Source organism: Lonchura striata, chromosome 36, assembly GCF_050655825.1.
Source record: "Lonchura striata isolate lonStrDom1 chromosome 36, ASM5065582v1, whole genome shotgun sequence".
NCBI lineage: Eukaryota > Metazoa > Chordata > Aves > Passeriformes > Estrildidae > Lonchura > Lonchura striata.
The window spans coordinates 5,842,754-5,857,505 of NC_140738.1; the positions used below are offsets into that span (position 1 = coordinate 5,842,754).

Here is a 14,752-nt window from a genome sequence, read left to right on the forward strand (position 1 = left end):
AGTTAAAAGTGATTACAAACTGTACTGTATCAAAATAGTTGTGACTAAGAATAAGTTGGAGAAGTCAAGACATAAGAGCAAAAGCCACCAACTACATAGTTCTCTATAACAAACCCAGGGCAGGTGTTTCCCTTGCAGGGAGCACTGGGGCCTTCCCCGGGCCCCTTCTGCCCTCTGGCAGAGCCGGTGGCATTTTCCAGCACACGCAGTTTGTAACCAAGAGTCGGGTGCAGCCCAGAAGGCTCCGAGCGCCTCCTCCCAGGCTGACTCTGCAGATCCGAGGCTGCTCTGGGCTCTGCCAGGGCTCTGCTGGGGCTCAGCTCTGGGCCAGGCTGGGCCCGCTCTCCCCTCACATTGCTCCGGGCAGCCGAGTCACAGAGGGAGGAGGAAGGGACACCTCAAGGGACTTGAGGTTTAAGAGAGTTTTTATTCAAAAAACTGCCATACCAAACAGGCTGTCATAAGAGCCGTAACAAACAGGCTGTCCTAACTACCATAACCAACTAGCACTGCTAACTACCATCACTAACTAGTTGTCCTCACTAACTACTGTAACTAACAGCTGTCCTCCAGTGCTTCATCTCCTCCGCTGCTCCCTCAGTTGCTTTGCTGCGGTGATCAGAGGGGTCAGGCTGGAGAGAGGCTTGGCTGATGATATAAATGGGTGCTGCCCAAAGGATAAAAAAGAAAGAAATGAACTGTTACTTTCCAGAGCAACTTCCTCACAGGCTCTGTTGCAACAGGACAAAGGGAAATGGTCAGAAACTCAGGAGAGGGAAGCAGGCTCAGGTTAGATCGAAGGCAGAATCTTTTTGCCAGGAGTGGGGAAACACTGACAGAAGGTGCCCAGGGATGTGGAAGGTGCCTCCTCCCTGGGAACATCCAAGCTCAGGTCAGGCAGGGCTCTGAGCACCGGACCTGCCTGAAGATGGCCCTGCTCCTCGTGGGGCACCAGGGGCAGATGCCCTCGAAAGGACCCTGCCAAGCCAAACCCGGCGAGGATTCTGCTTGCTTTGCGTGTGGAACGCAGCGAGGCTGGAGACTATCGGAGGGGCCCCAGCAGAAAACCCCTCCCTGGCGCTGCTGCTTCCCCTCGGCCGCTCGGCATTCACCTGCAGCAGCTCCTGGGCAGACCAGCGCTGCTCCTCGTCCGGCTCCAGGCTGCACTCGAGGAAGTCCCGCAGCAGAGCCGACAGGCGCCGGGGCTCCTGCAGCTGCGGGGTCCCGTTGTGCCGGATCAGAGCGCGAGCCTGCAGGAAAAGCAAACTCAGCGCTCTGCCAGCTTCCTTCCCACCCACAGGTGCTCACAGCGACCCCGGGTTCTCAGCCCCAGCTCCAGGGGCACTTTCCTCCCTGGCAGAGATGCTGCTCACAGCTCATTGTCCTGTGCCAACCAAGAAACCCAAACCCTGGTGCTGCCACAGCCATTGGAAAGAGCTGATGTACTTGCTTCAAATTTTCAGGTCATCCTTACAGACAGAAGAGCTGGAACAGCATAAATCCCAAAGCAAATTGTTGCTGGAGACTGCAGAATATTTGTCTGTGTTGAGGTTCAAGTGCTCTGGGAATTCCCTTCCGCAGGTGCAGAAACCTCCAGCTGCTGCTCCCAGTGCAGGGTCACCCTGTGCTCACAGGGCTCTGCAGCCCCTGGAGAATTTGCCTCTTACCATGGCCCTCGTTTCCTTGAAGTAAGGAGGTTCTCCTTCCACCATCTCAATGGTCACAATGCCAAAGGACCAGATGTCCACCTTGGGGCCATAAGGAGAACTGGTCACAACTTCTGGGGCCATCCAGTGAGCAGTGCCCACCATGGAGCTGCACCGGTCCTGCTCAGAGCTGAGCTGAGCACAGAGGCCAAAATCAGCTGAGGACAGAAACAAACACTGTCAAAGGCAGCTGGAATGAGGAAACCAAGCACCAAGACTCCCCATTCTCAGTCTGAGAATGCGGTAGTGAAGTCAGCTGGAAAAGTGCTGAGGGCTGTAGCCAAGGGAAGGTGGAACTGGACCCTTAAAGAAACCCTCAGCTTTCATGCAGTGGCTTTTACTGATTCCCTTTAAGATTTAGATTCCAACTCCTGCCCTCTGGGAGGGCCATACCCAGAGCAAAGCCACCCCTGGCACCCTGCTGCTCTCCGGAGCTCTCTGCAGGGGCAGCCGCTCTCAGCTGGCAGCAGGGGCCGGGCAGTGCCCCCAGCAGCCCTCGTGGGGCTCTGGCCGGCACTGGGAAGCAGCCCCACAGCCGCACCCGGGAGCGCCGTGCCTGGCCAGGAACACCCACCCAGCTTGACAGAGCCGGCCATGCCCAGGAGGATGTTGGAGCTCTTCAGATCTCTGTGGATCACCCGGTTCGCATGCAGGAAATCCAGGCCCTGCAGGCACTGAGAGAGAACAAGAAACACCAGGACAAAAACCAATGGCCGGAATCTATCACACAAGAAAGGACAGGTCCGAATTCTGCCAGCAGCAGCTTTGCTGTGACAGGCCAGGAGTGCAGAGCAGACAGGCTCCAGGCAAACGGTTCAGGGCAAAGCTGAGAACAGCACATCAAATCCAGAACAGAGAGTGCCACAACAGCAGGAAAGAGAGCAAGAACAGAGCAGAAGTGCAGCAATGCTGGCAGGCCGTTCACTGCAGAGGCTCTTTCTTCTCCAGCTCATAAAAACAACAGAGAAACAGAGCCCTGAGCATGGAGCCACTCCTGTTCTCACGCCTGTGTGGAAGGACCATCGTGCCCAAGGCGTGGCAGCCACAGGCAGGATCCCTCACCTCCCGACTGACAGCTGCCATCTCTCCTTCAGCCATGCGTGTCTGTCTGACAACGTCCTGCAAAGTTCCTCCATCCATGTATTCCATCACCAGCCAGAGATCTCCGTCAACAAGGAAGCTGGAAGAGAAAAGCAGTGACATGGAGACAAATGTGCAATGCTCAATTCCCCCATGGAAAAGCCTGGAGTGTAGTTTTGTTTCCAGGTCACTTGTCCATGAGGACAGAATCAGATGGAGAGACATTCCTGCCAGGCTGCAGAGTCCTTGGAATCTGCACAGTCTAAAGGAAGAGACACCTGTGAGAAAGGAGAGGCCTTAGATGGCAAGCAGGTGAAAAATGCAGTTTAGCAACAGCCCAGATCAGTGTGGAACCACAACACTGGCCCCCAGCTGGTTCAGCTTCTGAGCTCATCAGTTCCACCATTCCCTGCAGAACAAGGCAACACAACTCCCAGGGTTATCCAGGGGAGGAGGCCGTGCAGCACTTGGGATAAAAGCAATCAGAAACCTTTCAGAAAGTCCCTTCAGAAACAGGCAAGGCCAGTGAAAAATGGGCAAATGAGGCATTTGTGCAAACAAGGCCCTGGTTTTGCTGGCATCTGCAGCAATGCAAAAGGGCTGGGAAGAAGAAGCCAAGGGAAATAATTTCTGCTGTGGTTTATCAGCACTTGTTGTAAGACACAGAAAACGGGGTCAACTTGAAGGAAAAACCAAACCAAAGCAACCAAAGCACATGGAGGGAGCGAACTGCCAGGCTGTTGTTTTGGGAAGATACGGCTGGGTCAGGCATTTTCAAAACAGGCTACAGACTACGGGTGCCAGGAAAGGTTAAGGCAGGGCCTGTGCACGGGATGAGGCCTGGAGCACTCACCTGTCCAAAGAGTTGACAATGTTGGGGTTCTTCTTGTCCTTCAGGAGCAGGAGCTCATTCACAGCGCGTTCCCCGTTCTGCCCTCTGAGACTCATTTTCTTTATGGCCACCTGAGGGGACATTGCAGACCTTTAACTGGAGGAGTCTGTGACAGGAGGCCACAGCCAACACGGGGCGAGGCTTTTTGGAGCGACGGAGCCGGGCTGTGCCAAACTGCCCTGGGATGGGCACCAGAACTCAGCAAGGGCCACTCCCACAGCCCATTGCTCTGCTTGCTGGGGCTGCTTACAGGACACACGGCCAGAGACATTTGGCCTTGCAAGCTCTGCAGAAATGGCCCCTCAGCTGTCAGCCTCCCAGCTCTAACCACATTCTCTGCACCTACAGTCTTCTCAAATGGCCTCAACACTCTCATTATTATTCAAATACATTTTGCAAGCAGGAGGTAATTCTGTTCTGTGAAAACAGAGCAAAACAGCCGGGAACCCTTTAGCAATTGCATGGGATTTGGTCATGATTTCAGATGCAGCTGCTCTGTTTGGGATTGCACAACAAAGCAAACACACACATCCATTGCTCAGGTGATCCCTGTCACAGGCTGTCACTGACCCCAGACCCAAACACAACTGCAGGGTTTAGGAGAGAGCTTTGCTCTGGACATCCATCTTCTCATTTCTGTCCCTCTCTCTCTGTGGACAGCTGAAGTGGAACTAAAGTCCCAAATTGAGCCCAAGCAGGATCTCACCCTAATTAGGCCTTGAGGTACCCTTTGAAGATGAAAGGCAGGATGGAAAAACTGCTAAATAGTGTTCCTGTCTGAGGCTGGGGTGAAGATAAATTGGGCCTCAGTCTCCAACACTGATCCATTCACACTTTTAGATATGAAGAGCAAGCCAGCGTGTCCTGCTCTGACAGACACCGCTGCCCTCCTTGCATCCCTTTGGGCACTCCAGAAGGACTGAGTGTGTCCCAGCTGTGCTCTGCAGGCTGACACTGCTCTGCCTTCAGAGGAGCAGCCTGTGCAGGAAAGCTCTGCTGGCCCCCAGAGCTGCAGCCACAGCTCCCAGCAGAGGGGAGAGCCTTGGAGAGCTGCCAGACGTGCTGGGCGTGTTGGCACTGACCTCTCCTCCAGTGGCCCTGTCGAGTCCTTTGGAAACGGTTCCGAAAGCCCTGGAGACAAAACAGCAGAGAAGAAAGAAGCAGCGCTTAAGGCCCTGGGAGTGAAAGCCAGCCCAGACAGGAGATCTCTGCTGCCTGCAGCGCTCACAAACACCTGGGTGCATTGACCCTTGCAACAACAGCGCAGCAGCCACCAGCCCTCTGCCATGCCAGGTGTGCAAGGGAAAACTGAGACCCAACACGAAGGAATTGGGCTGGAGCAAATCCCAAATGTCCACGCTGAATTGCTTTAGTTCAAAACCTGAAGTGAGCAATGGGTGTCTAAAGAACTGGAAAAGAATGCATTTCATCCTTTTCCATTTCCTGCCTAAGACCTGCAGGATCCACAAGGGCCCTGCCATCAGGCAGGTGATGCATTTTCCCCCAGAGTGCATCAGCTCTGTGTCTGTTGCTGAATGTATGGGCTCTACGACCTGTGCTAGAATAGAGCACTTATTAGTTCATCTCTGGTTCCTGTTTCTAAACCTTTAGGTTGTTAATTCTGACCGGAAGATATTTTATGAAGCAAAATATTTGAAAGAAATCTCCTTGAGAGCTGTTGTCTGACAGTCTCCAGATGGTGAGTGGCTCTTTTAAGCAATCCAGTTCCAGACACAGAAGATCTCCCAGGTCCTGCTCCTTGCTGCAGGCAGGACACTGCCGGCCTCAGGGGCCTGTGACGGCTCCTTCTGACCACAGTTCTCAATTCTGATCAGGACTGAGAGACAGCAGGATGGCACCCCAGTGTCTGAAGGTGTTTGGAGCTCTCCTGACTTCTCCCTTGATCCTGCACCAGCACAGCCCCTGGGCTGCTTGTGCAGAAGTAGCTGCCGTGCACTTACCCTTGGCCAATCTGCTCCACTTCCAGGTATTTCTCGGCAGGCTCCTCCACGCTCACGATGTTCCCTGAAAGAAACCACGTGGAAGAGGCTCCCTCCCAGAGCGAGACCCCGCCAGAGCAGAGCCAGAATGCAGCCCCACTCCCTGGGGCCGTGAGCCCCTTGGTCTCAGCTGGGGAAGGACAATAAATGCCCCTGTGACATTCAGCTGCAGAGCAACGCTGGCTGCAGCTGATGCCGAGACACACACACAGCCCCTGCTCTGAACACAGGAACAGAGCAGACGTACTCAGCTGCACCAGGCACCACTCCCCTCTCCCCTCTGGCTGCAGGGCTGTGCTGCTGTCAGAACCTTCAGCCCAGGATCCCACAGCGGAGGGAGGTTCCGTGTCCTCTTCCCAAGCACAGGGAGGTTCTGGGTCCTCTTCCCAAAATGCTGCAGGTTCTCCATCATCTTTCCAAGCCAGGGGATGTTCACTGTCCTCTTCCCATGCTGGGAGAAGTTCACCCTCCTCTTCCCAAGGCACAGGATGTCCTCTGTCCTCATCCCACAGCGGGAGATGTCCTCTGTCCTCATCCCACACCATGGGGGCTTGGCCATCCTCATCCCGCACCAGGGGACATCCACTGCCCTCGTCCCACGCTGGGAGATGTCCACTGTCCTTGTCCCACGCCGCAGGAGCCTCGCCGCTGTATTCCCACAGCGCGGGATGTTCGCCCTTGTCTCCCAGAGCAGCGGGAAGTTCACTGTCATCTCCCGGCACCGAGGGAAGTTCACCAGCGTCCCCCAGAACAGCGGGGAGCTCACTGTTGTCTTCCTCCTCTTTGGCCTCCTCTTTGGGAGCAGAGGGAGCCAGAGGAGGGGCTGGTGCTGCTTTTGTGCCCTGTGGACAGATGGCAGCGTGAGGGACGGGAAGTTCTATCTCAGTGATCACCTTATTTACCTTCAGCTGCACATCCAGCTGCACAAAGCAGAAATTGGGTTTGGAGTCCTTCAAACTAACAATGGGCTAAAGTCGACATTGCCACTTATTGTTGGGAAAACGATATTCCACTGTGGCTAAAGCTAGCAAGCAATCCTCTGCCTGCAAAACCAGACCTGCAGCTCTTCAAAAGCTCAGCAGCAGAAAAGGAGAAATCTGCTGGGGATCCCTTTGCTGCTGCTGCTGCTGCTGCAAAGACTCTGACAGGAACTTTCCTTCAGCCTCCTAAGCTGACACTCAGCTGCCACACGCCGAGCTCACAGCTTGCTGCACAATTCCAAACACCAAAGATTCCTTTCCCACTCACCGGAGGAGGAGCTGCTCGGAATCCACACATGAGGTGCCCTGCAACGGGAGAGGGAACATGAACCAGATGCTGTCAGGAAAAAACTGCCTGTCGTGGGAAATGCCATGGAGCAAGGCAACCCAGAGAGAGCATTTTGCTTTCCCAGCGTCCCTCCAGGAGCCACAGTCCCTTCCCACAGCAAGAGAACAGCACAAAATGCTGGGCTGGGTCAGTTCTTGGCTGGACAGGGAGTTCCCGGCTCTGCTGCCACAGACTCCCCGCTGGAGGGAACAGAACCCCCCAGGGCTCATTGCAAATGCTGTGCGTACCCCGCTGGCTGCAGACACCCCCTTGTTCAGCTGCAGCTGCTGGCAGGAGCTCTCCCAAAGCAATGGTGCTTTCATGGCCATTTGGTTACAAAGTCAGCTCGGGTCCAGAGGGAGAACAGAAAGCACACAGCAAGCCCAAAGCCACAGCACCGAGAGAAAACCTCGACTTACGTGCCAAGTGGGTTAAAAAATATCCCGAATAAGCCACAGAGTACAGCGTGCAAACTGCAGCAGCCACGTGCTGGATCATTCTGGCTGCGCTGCACACGTCTGCAGACTGCAGCCCTGCAAGCACACAAGGACACCCGTCAGGGCTGGGCTGGTGCTGAGAATGCCTCGGGCAGGAGGATCCTCCGGCAAGGAGCAGTGCCCAGAGCCACTGGGGACACTGAGGCCTCCGTGTCCCACAGCCACGGGAGCACCTCGGGGACGTGGCAGTGCTCCTGTGACATCACAGCAGCAGCTCACGCAGAAACCGCCCGGAAGGTTCTCCTGGGCCACAAAGGAGCACAAAGAACCCTCCCAGGGCACAGCCTATTGCCCAAAGGCTCCAGGAGGAGCTCTGAAAATGCAGCAAACAGGGACACCCCATAGCCCAGCCTGAACACTGAGGAGGAACAAGGACGGGAGCACAGCAGAGGAAACAGGACCTTTAGTCACCGCTACTTCTGACTAAAGCCAGCAAGCCGTGTTCCCGCTGGGATCTTTGTTCTCGCTCTAAAAACAAGCAAGGTGCTCCACTCTAAATATACAGAAAGCAGGAACTGGGCAGGAGGTGGGATTAGGAAGGAGGAGGAGGAGGGAGAGAGGAAAAGGAGGAGGAAGATGAGGATGAGGAGCAGGAAAAGGAGGGGAAACAGGAGGTTCCAGTGCCCCCTGAGGCCGCAGCACCCTTGGCCCCGGGACCATCGCCCCCAGCTCATCCTGCAGGTGAGAGGGGAGGGGGAGCTTGTCCCAAATATATTGGGGAGTCTCTGAGAGGGTTTTTTATTGGGGTGTGTTGGGAGCTTGTAGATTGTGGAATTGAGCCCCAGATGTTCGTCTGGGAGGCCCAAATAAACCCTGGGAGGTTTTTTTCTCTGTGTGTGTAGGTTTGGATCTTGCAGGACCCCAAAGCTGAGCCCCTTGGGGGATCTTTGGGAGTCCATGTGGCCCTTGCCCAGTGTCACCAGGGGGAGGACATTGTCCTGGGGACCCCCGGGGGAGCAGAGGAGGGGAACCCCTGGGACCCCCAGAGTGGGGAGAGCAGAGAGGGGCGATCCTGGAGCTGGGGGACCCCCGGCTGGCTGGAAAGGGGGGGAGCCTGGAGAGGAGGAACCCCTGGGACACCTGGGATCTCAGAGTAGAGCATCAGGGGAGAAGGGACCCCATGGAGCCCCAACAGCCCCTGGATCATCCCTAAGCAGGACACCTGAGAAGGGGGAACCCCTGGAGCCATTGGACCCCCATCATCCCAAGGAAAGGAAACCTCTGGAACCCCAAAAGTGGAGAGATCAGAGATAGGGAACTCCTGGGAGTGTTGTTTTGGGCTGAACCTTGAGACTGTGGAGATTTTCATGGACACAAGAATCCTGCTGAGTTCTAGGGATGGACTTGGGCAGGAGGAGCCTCCAGTCCAAGGTGCTCGCCTCTTGTTTTTCCCCCAAACCAGGATTTGTCATTCCCTGGGTGTGGCTGGATGGAGGAGGAGGAAAATCCCCGGAGATGCTGCAGGAGGAGGAGCTGCAAACCCAGCCCAGGGAGCTGCGGGGAGGAAAGAGCCCCCCTGAGCCAGGAAGGCGGGCGGAGATCCAGACGGAGCTCGGAGCTGGTGGAGAAGCCTCATGGCAGGGAGAAGTCCCACAAGTGCTTGGAATGTGGGCAGGGTTTCAGCTGGAACTCCCACCTGATGGAACACCAGAGGATCCACACTGGGGAGAGGCCCTACGAGTGTGGGGAGTGTGGGAAGAGCTTCAGTGGGACCTCCGACCTCACCAAGCACCACAGGATCCACACTGGGGAACGGCCCTATGAGTGCTTGCAATGTCAGAAGAGCTTCAGGTGGAATTCAGAGATCATCACTCAGCAGCACTTCCACACCAGGGAGGCCCTGCGGGTGTCCTGAGTGAGGGAAGAGCTTCGTGCGCTGCTCCAGCTCCATCCCCATGGGAGGATCCGGGCTGGATGATCCCCAGTTGTTGCAGCCTGAGCTGCTACAAGGAGAGTCCACGGTAAAGAAGCAGAAAAGGCCTTTGCATGGTATCCACAGATGTCTGAATCAGCCATGCCGTGAGATGTTCAGGGTTTTCCCCAGCACGCCCATCCCCCTGCTCCAACTCTCAGCTCTCCCTGTCCTGAGGAGTCGGGGTGGGGGTGACCCTGGCCCCTGGGCAGTACAAAGATGAGGCCCAGTCAGGGAACAGGGAGGGAGTGGCCCAGGGACACAGGAACAGACACAGGAACAGGGCAAGGAGCAAACAGAGTCCAACAGCCCCTTGAGGGAAGCCTCCCGCGTCTCCCCAAACCAGGGAAATGCCCCCCAGGATCCCCACAATTCCCCTTTTTATACTATTAAGAAAGCTTCTCTGGAGGATCAAACTGATTCAACACAAAATGACAAAAACAATCAAAAGCGCTCATACGACAATTTTCAAAATGCAAACAATTCTGAGTCTCTAATGTCCAAATAGATTTTCTTAGAGCTGGCAGGAGGGATGTGGGGTTTTCTTAGTCCGGTTTATCAGGAGATGGAATCAGGAGCCTTCAGTAGGGACTGGTTCTCTGGCCCCTGTGGCAGTGCTGCTGGCTGTGACAGACTCTGTACGAGGTAATGTAGGTGGTGGTGTGCCTGTTGGAAACTCCAAATAGAAATCATTACTTTTTAAGAAAAAGATGGTTAATTTAGGAAAACTTTCCTTTCTTCCCCACCAATTACACTCCTTCAGGTATTATGAAGGAACTCTGGGGAAAGGGACTAGTGGAGGGAGGCCATGGAAAGGGGGAAAAGGAGGTAGGAATTTGTGGGAACATAAAAAAGGGGTAATAGGACAAGGGAAAGGAAACAGGGAAAGTGGGAGGGGGGCAGGGAGGCCACAGGAATTGGGGAAGGGTATTAGAAGAAGTGGGACTTATCAGACAGGAAAGTTGTTTTGATATGGAGGTGGAGTCTTGGATGGAAGGTGGCTTATCGGTGTTCTGTGCTCTTTCAGCTTTTGGGCTGTTGCTGGGATTTGGCTGCTGGTTTTGGGTTTAATTTCCCCGGTAGGAGTGTGGAGGACTTCCATGACATGGGTAATATTTCGCAGGTTTGCAGTTTGGTGCATGTTTGCTACCTTGCACTGGAACTCCACCAGGTCCTGTCACATCTGCTGCTTGGGGGCTTTTTCTTCCTTGTATTATATTAAATTCCACAATTTCTACATCTCCTAGACTGTGGAGTTATTTCCTGGGGTTATTCTTTTTTATAGCAGTCTGTTGAACAAACACATCTTGTTTGTTATCATTCAGGGTTATGAAACCGTATCTGTTTTTGACATTGAACCATTTCCTGTCCCCAGAACGTTCATGGCAAGGACTCTTTTACCTTGGCCAGCGGGTTTGCGTGTGTGTTGGTGATGCTGGACGTGGCGCCGGTGCTGGGGCGCTGCCGTGCGGGGCTCGTCCCGCTCCCGGCGCTGGCGGCCGCGCCGAGGCTCGGCCCCTTCTCCTTCCCGGCTCTGTCCCGGCCGGTGCCCGCGGACGCTGCGGGCGCAGGAGCTCCGGAGCAGCAGCGGGGCGGGGGCGGCAGTTTCGCCCCAGGACTGCGGTTCTGAGCCGCCCCCGGCGGGGCTGCCCGCCCGCCGGCCTCGCCCGCCCGCCCTCGGCCCCGGGGCCGCGGCTGCCGCTCGTTGTCTCCGTGCGGGACCGCGCCGCGCTCCCCGCCCGTTTCCCGGACGCTGCGAGGGCTGATCATTTCTAGGTGTTCTGGAGAGGGCAGCGAGGTGAGTTAAAGTGCACAGGAGGCCAGTGAGGGCAGTTGGCTTGGAAATGGCCGAACTGGCCACAGTTCAAGCACCTCTCGTTGTTAATGGGCACCACTGCCTCCCCCACCCCTTTGCTCATGGCCAGGGCTAAAGCAGTTTCTGAAGAAGAGGCCTTAGTGCAGGTGTCGACCATCTGTGGGATGAGTGGCTCTGGATTTTGGGGAAGAGCTCCGAGAATCTTTTTGGTTTCTGGGTTGGCGTTAGACATTGCCATTTTTCCCAGGAGTTCATCCCTGGCCTCTACATTATCAATTTGGCGATCAATGGCCTCTGGGAGGTGGTCAACAAACTTAACAAATGTCTCTTCAACCCCCTGATGGATTGAAGAAAAGTTTTGGACAAGGGTGGTTCCATCAGGGATTTTTAAAAGAGCAGTCTTTGCAGCAGATTTGATGTCATCTAAGACATTGTTGGGCAGCATGACCTGATCCTCTGGCCTGCTAAATTCCCCCTCTCCTGCCAAAGCCTCAGGGCCTTCCTGGCCTTCGCCTAAAACTTCACTCAAGTCATACTTGGATAGGATTGGCTTTAAAAGTTTTTTCCACTGCAATAGTGCAGTGGTAATGTAATGGAAGGCATGGGGAATTAAGGTATGTCCTGTGAAAGTTTAGTCCAATACATTTTTAAAATATGGAGAATTGCGGCCATAGTCTCTGGCCGCTTTTCTCAACTCCTTCACCTCAGTGTGAGGAATCCGCTCCCATCGCGGCTCCTTTCCCCGTTTAATGACGACAGGCGCTGCAAGGCAATCGAGATCTCTCACCAAGTCCAGGTCCCCATCCCGCAGGGCTCCTCCCTGATCCATGTCCAGCCTCCTTCCGTGTGGGAACCCCAGCCTTGTTTTGGGGCCACATGTGGTGGTGAAATTCCTCCTCCAACCCGTGCTTCCAAAGAAAAACTCCGCAGGCTTAGCTGTTCGGTCTCAAGGCAGTTTATTGCTAGCTATCTAACAGATTATGTTCTTGGACTGCAGCTATTTGATCAGTGGCCTGGGTAGAGGCACACACACACCCTGACATCCTCTCTATCTGCTGTCTTCTTCGTCTCTCTCTCCGCCCAGGGTTGCTGCTATCTTTTATAAGATATATTACGTATAACATGTTTACAATTATTCCCCAATACCTACTACCTACGTTGCCAAGTGTTTTTCTACTCTAAACCAATCTGTGAGTGCCAACATCACCAAGAACATGGAGGCAAGGAAGAAGAAGGAAGAAGGATGGGTTCAGCCCACTTTCCTCCATCTTAGAACTTCTGACCCCCATGTACAAAGTGAAAACCCCCCTGTACATGTGCTAAAACCCCCCTGTACAATACTAAAAAAATTTCCCCTCTACTTCGTAACTACTTTTACTATACTATCTAACCTTTTGTGATTGCTTGTTCCACCTCCAAAGTTGGTAATTCATTCCATGGCTCAAACTCAAAATCACAGTTGTTTTTCAGCTGTCTGCCAGGGTCTAGAATGCTTCTGACCAAGGCCTGGAACCTCTAAAAATGTCTGAGAGACATTTTGAGTTCCCACACTCCCGGCCTGTTGTTATTGCCGGGGTGCCGCCGTCCTCATCCTCTTCGGAAGGTGGGTCGGGGCGGGCTGGAGCGCGCAGCCTCCGGCGGAGCGGTGGGGCCCGGTGACTCGGGGCCTGCAGGCCAGCATGGCGGGCTTCCAGCCAGGCCCGCGTTCGGTTCCGCGGCGTGGGAACCGGGATGGGCTGGAGAAGGAGGGAACCACCCTCAAGGGCCCACTCGGGGATGTGGGCAGGGGACAGAAGGGGCTGGTCCCGACGGTGACACCATCGACGCAGCTGCCAGCGCAGGGGAGGGACCCGAGGCGGGGCTGTACAACTGACATTCCTGGAGCTGGGGACCAAACTGGGGACAGGGCAGTCGGGGACAAGGGAGCGGGGAAGGCTCGGGCTGGAGTGGCCAGGGCCAGCCCGAGAGAGGGACTGAGTGGGGCAGGAGGCAGCAGGGAGTAGGTGACAGCCCTGTGCCCGTGGGCAGGGTCTGGCTCCCAACCCACCCATAGGGGAAGCAGGGTTAGGATCAGGGAGGGAGTAACACGGGGAACAAGAACCAGGGACCCAACTTTCTCACTTAGGCTTTACTAATTTAAAAATCAAATTGAAAATAGGATTAAACTTGCCCACTTTATAATTTCCACCCACTTGTATATCATAAATGCATCACCCAACTTTCCCCCAGAATGAAAGTGACAAAACATCTTCCTGGGAAGCCTCAGGAAAGTGCTCAAACAAAAACTGAACAAAAGTTTTAAGATCCCTCTTTTTAAATGAAACATTCCCTAGTACTAAGGTTGCTTTAATCTGAATATAAATCTCTCGTTGAGCTGGGGATAAATGATTGTCCATGTTCCCCAAACAACCCAAAATTCCCCCCCACGAGGCAAAAGGATTAACTTAAGATAAATGTGTTCATGTGTAGTGCTCTCCCCCGGGCACCTGGCAGCCCACGCTGCGAGTACTCACCAATGCGAGGGACACAAAGGAAAAGCGAAACCTCGAGGGGGCTGGTGGGCTCCTGCCGGTCCTTTGGATTCTGAAAGCTTCCCTTCCAAAGCGGCAGCCTTCCCTCAGAATTCCAAAGGGGTGCCGACAGGCCAGGAGAAACAGTCCTCACAAAGCGAAGGAAGAAGCTCCTCCTGGAGCTGGTCCCAAACGACGCTTGAATTCCCAAAGATCCCGGATCCGATGACCTTCAGGAGACGCTCTCCGGGACTGGACAACTGCCCAAGGTCCCTGTTCTGGGAGCCATTTCTTCCAGCCTGAACTGCTACAAGGAGAGTGCAGGGTAAAGAAGCAGAAAAGGCCTTTGCATGGTATCCACAGATACTACGGGACAGATACTCCAGGGACAGCAGCCAGGTACTGCAACGGCGACCCGCACATTATGGAGCAAAGAAGGACTGCGGTGGGCTGGCTCTGCCGGTACAACCACGAGTATCTCAGCCCGTTCCTCACGGAGCGCCGAGGTGAGCGTGGGGCAGAGCGTGTCCCCTCGAGCCCTGCTCTGGCAATGACCCTGAGGCCCCTCAAAACCTCCCTGGGAATCTCCCCAGAGCCCTCAGCCCTCCTTGTGCCCATCCCCGAGACCTTCTGTCCCTGCCAATGACCCCCGTGGCTCTCCCAGTCCATCCCAGTCTCTCCCAGTGCCTCCCGGCTGTCCATCTCAGCCTGGCGTGGCGCTGCCGCCCCTCAGCCAATCAGAGCGCGAGTCTCTGATGACTCATCAGTTGCCAGGCAGACCCGCAGCGCCGCGTGCCCCGCGCTGGACTCGGCCTCCCAGTGCCGCGCGCTTCATTCCCAGTTCCTCCCAGTGCCGCCCCAGTCCCTCCCACTCCTTCCCAGCCCATTCCCAGTTCCTCCCAGTGCTGCCCCAGTCCCTCCCACTCCTTCCCAGCCCATTCCCAGTTCCTCCCAGTGCCGCCCCAGTCCCTCCCACTCCTTCCCAGCCCATTCCCAGTTCCTCCCAGTGCCGCCCCAGTCCCTCCCACTCC

General features: G+C 55.1%; 1 protein-coding gene and 1 long non-coding RNA gene across 2 annotated transcripts; both read right to left on the reverse strand.

Moving 5' to 3' along the window:
* Positions 1-1,470: 1,470 nt before the first annotated feature.
* Positions 1,471-7,484, reverse strand: LOC144248868 (serine/threonine-protein kinase PAK 3-like). The gene is made up of 8 exons (XM_085565438.1): positions 7,406-7,484; positions 6,145-6,471; positions 5,640-5,703; positions 4,761-4,809; positions 3,640-3,749; positions 2,769-2,886; positions 2,281-2,380; positions 1,471-1,864 (listed from the first exon to the last, which is right to left on the reverse strand). The coding sequence occupies exons 1-8, from the start codon at positions 7,482-7,484 to the stop codon at positions 1,629-1,631; spliced, it is 1,083 nt and encodes a 360-aa protein (XP_085421564.1). The 3' UTR covers positions 1,471-1,628.
* A 4,666-nt stretch (positions 7,485-12,150) lies between these two features.
* LOC146764068 (uncharacterized) lies at positions 12,151-14,327 on the reverse strand. Its single transcript, XR_014950970.1, has 2 exons — positions 13,725-14,327; positions 12,151-12,947 (listed from the first exon to the last, which is right to left on the reverse strand). It is a non-coding gene; the product is annotated as an uncharacterized LOC146764068 (long non-coding RNA).
* Between the last annotated feature and the right edge of the window lie 425 nt (positions 14,328-14,752).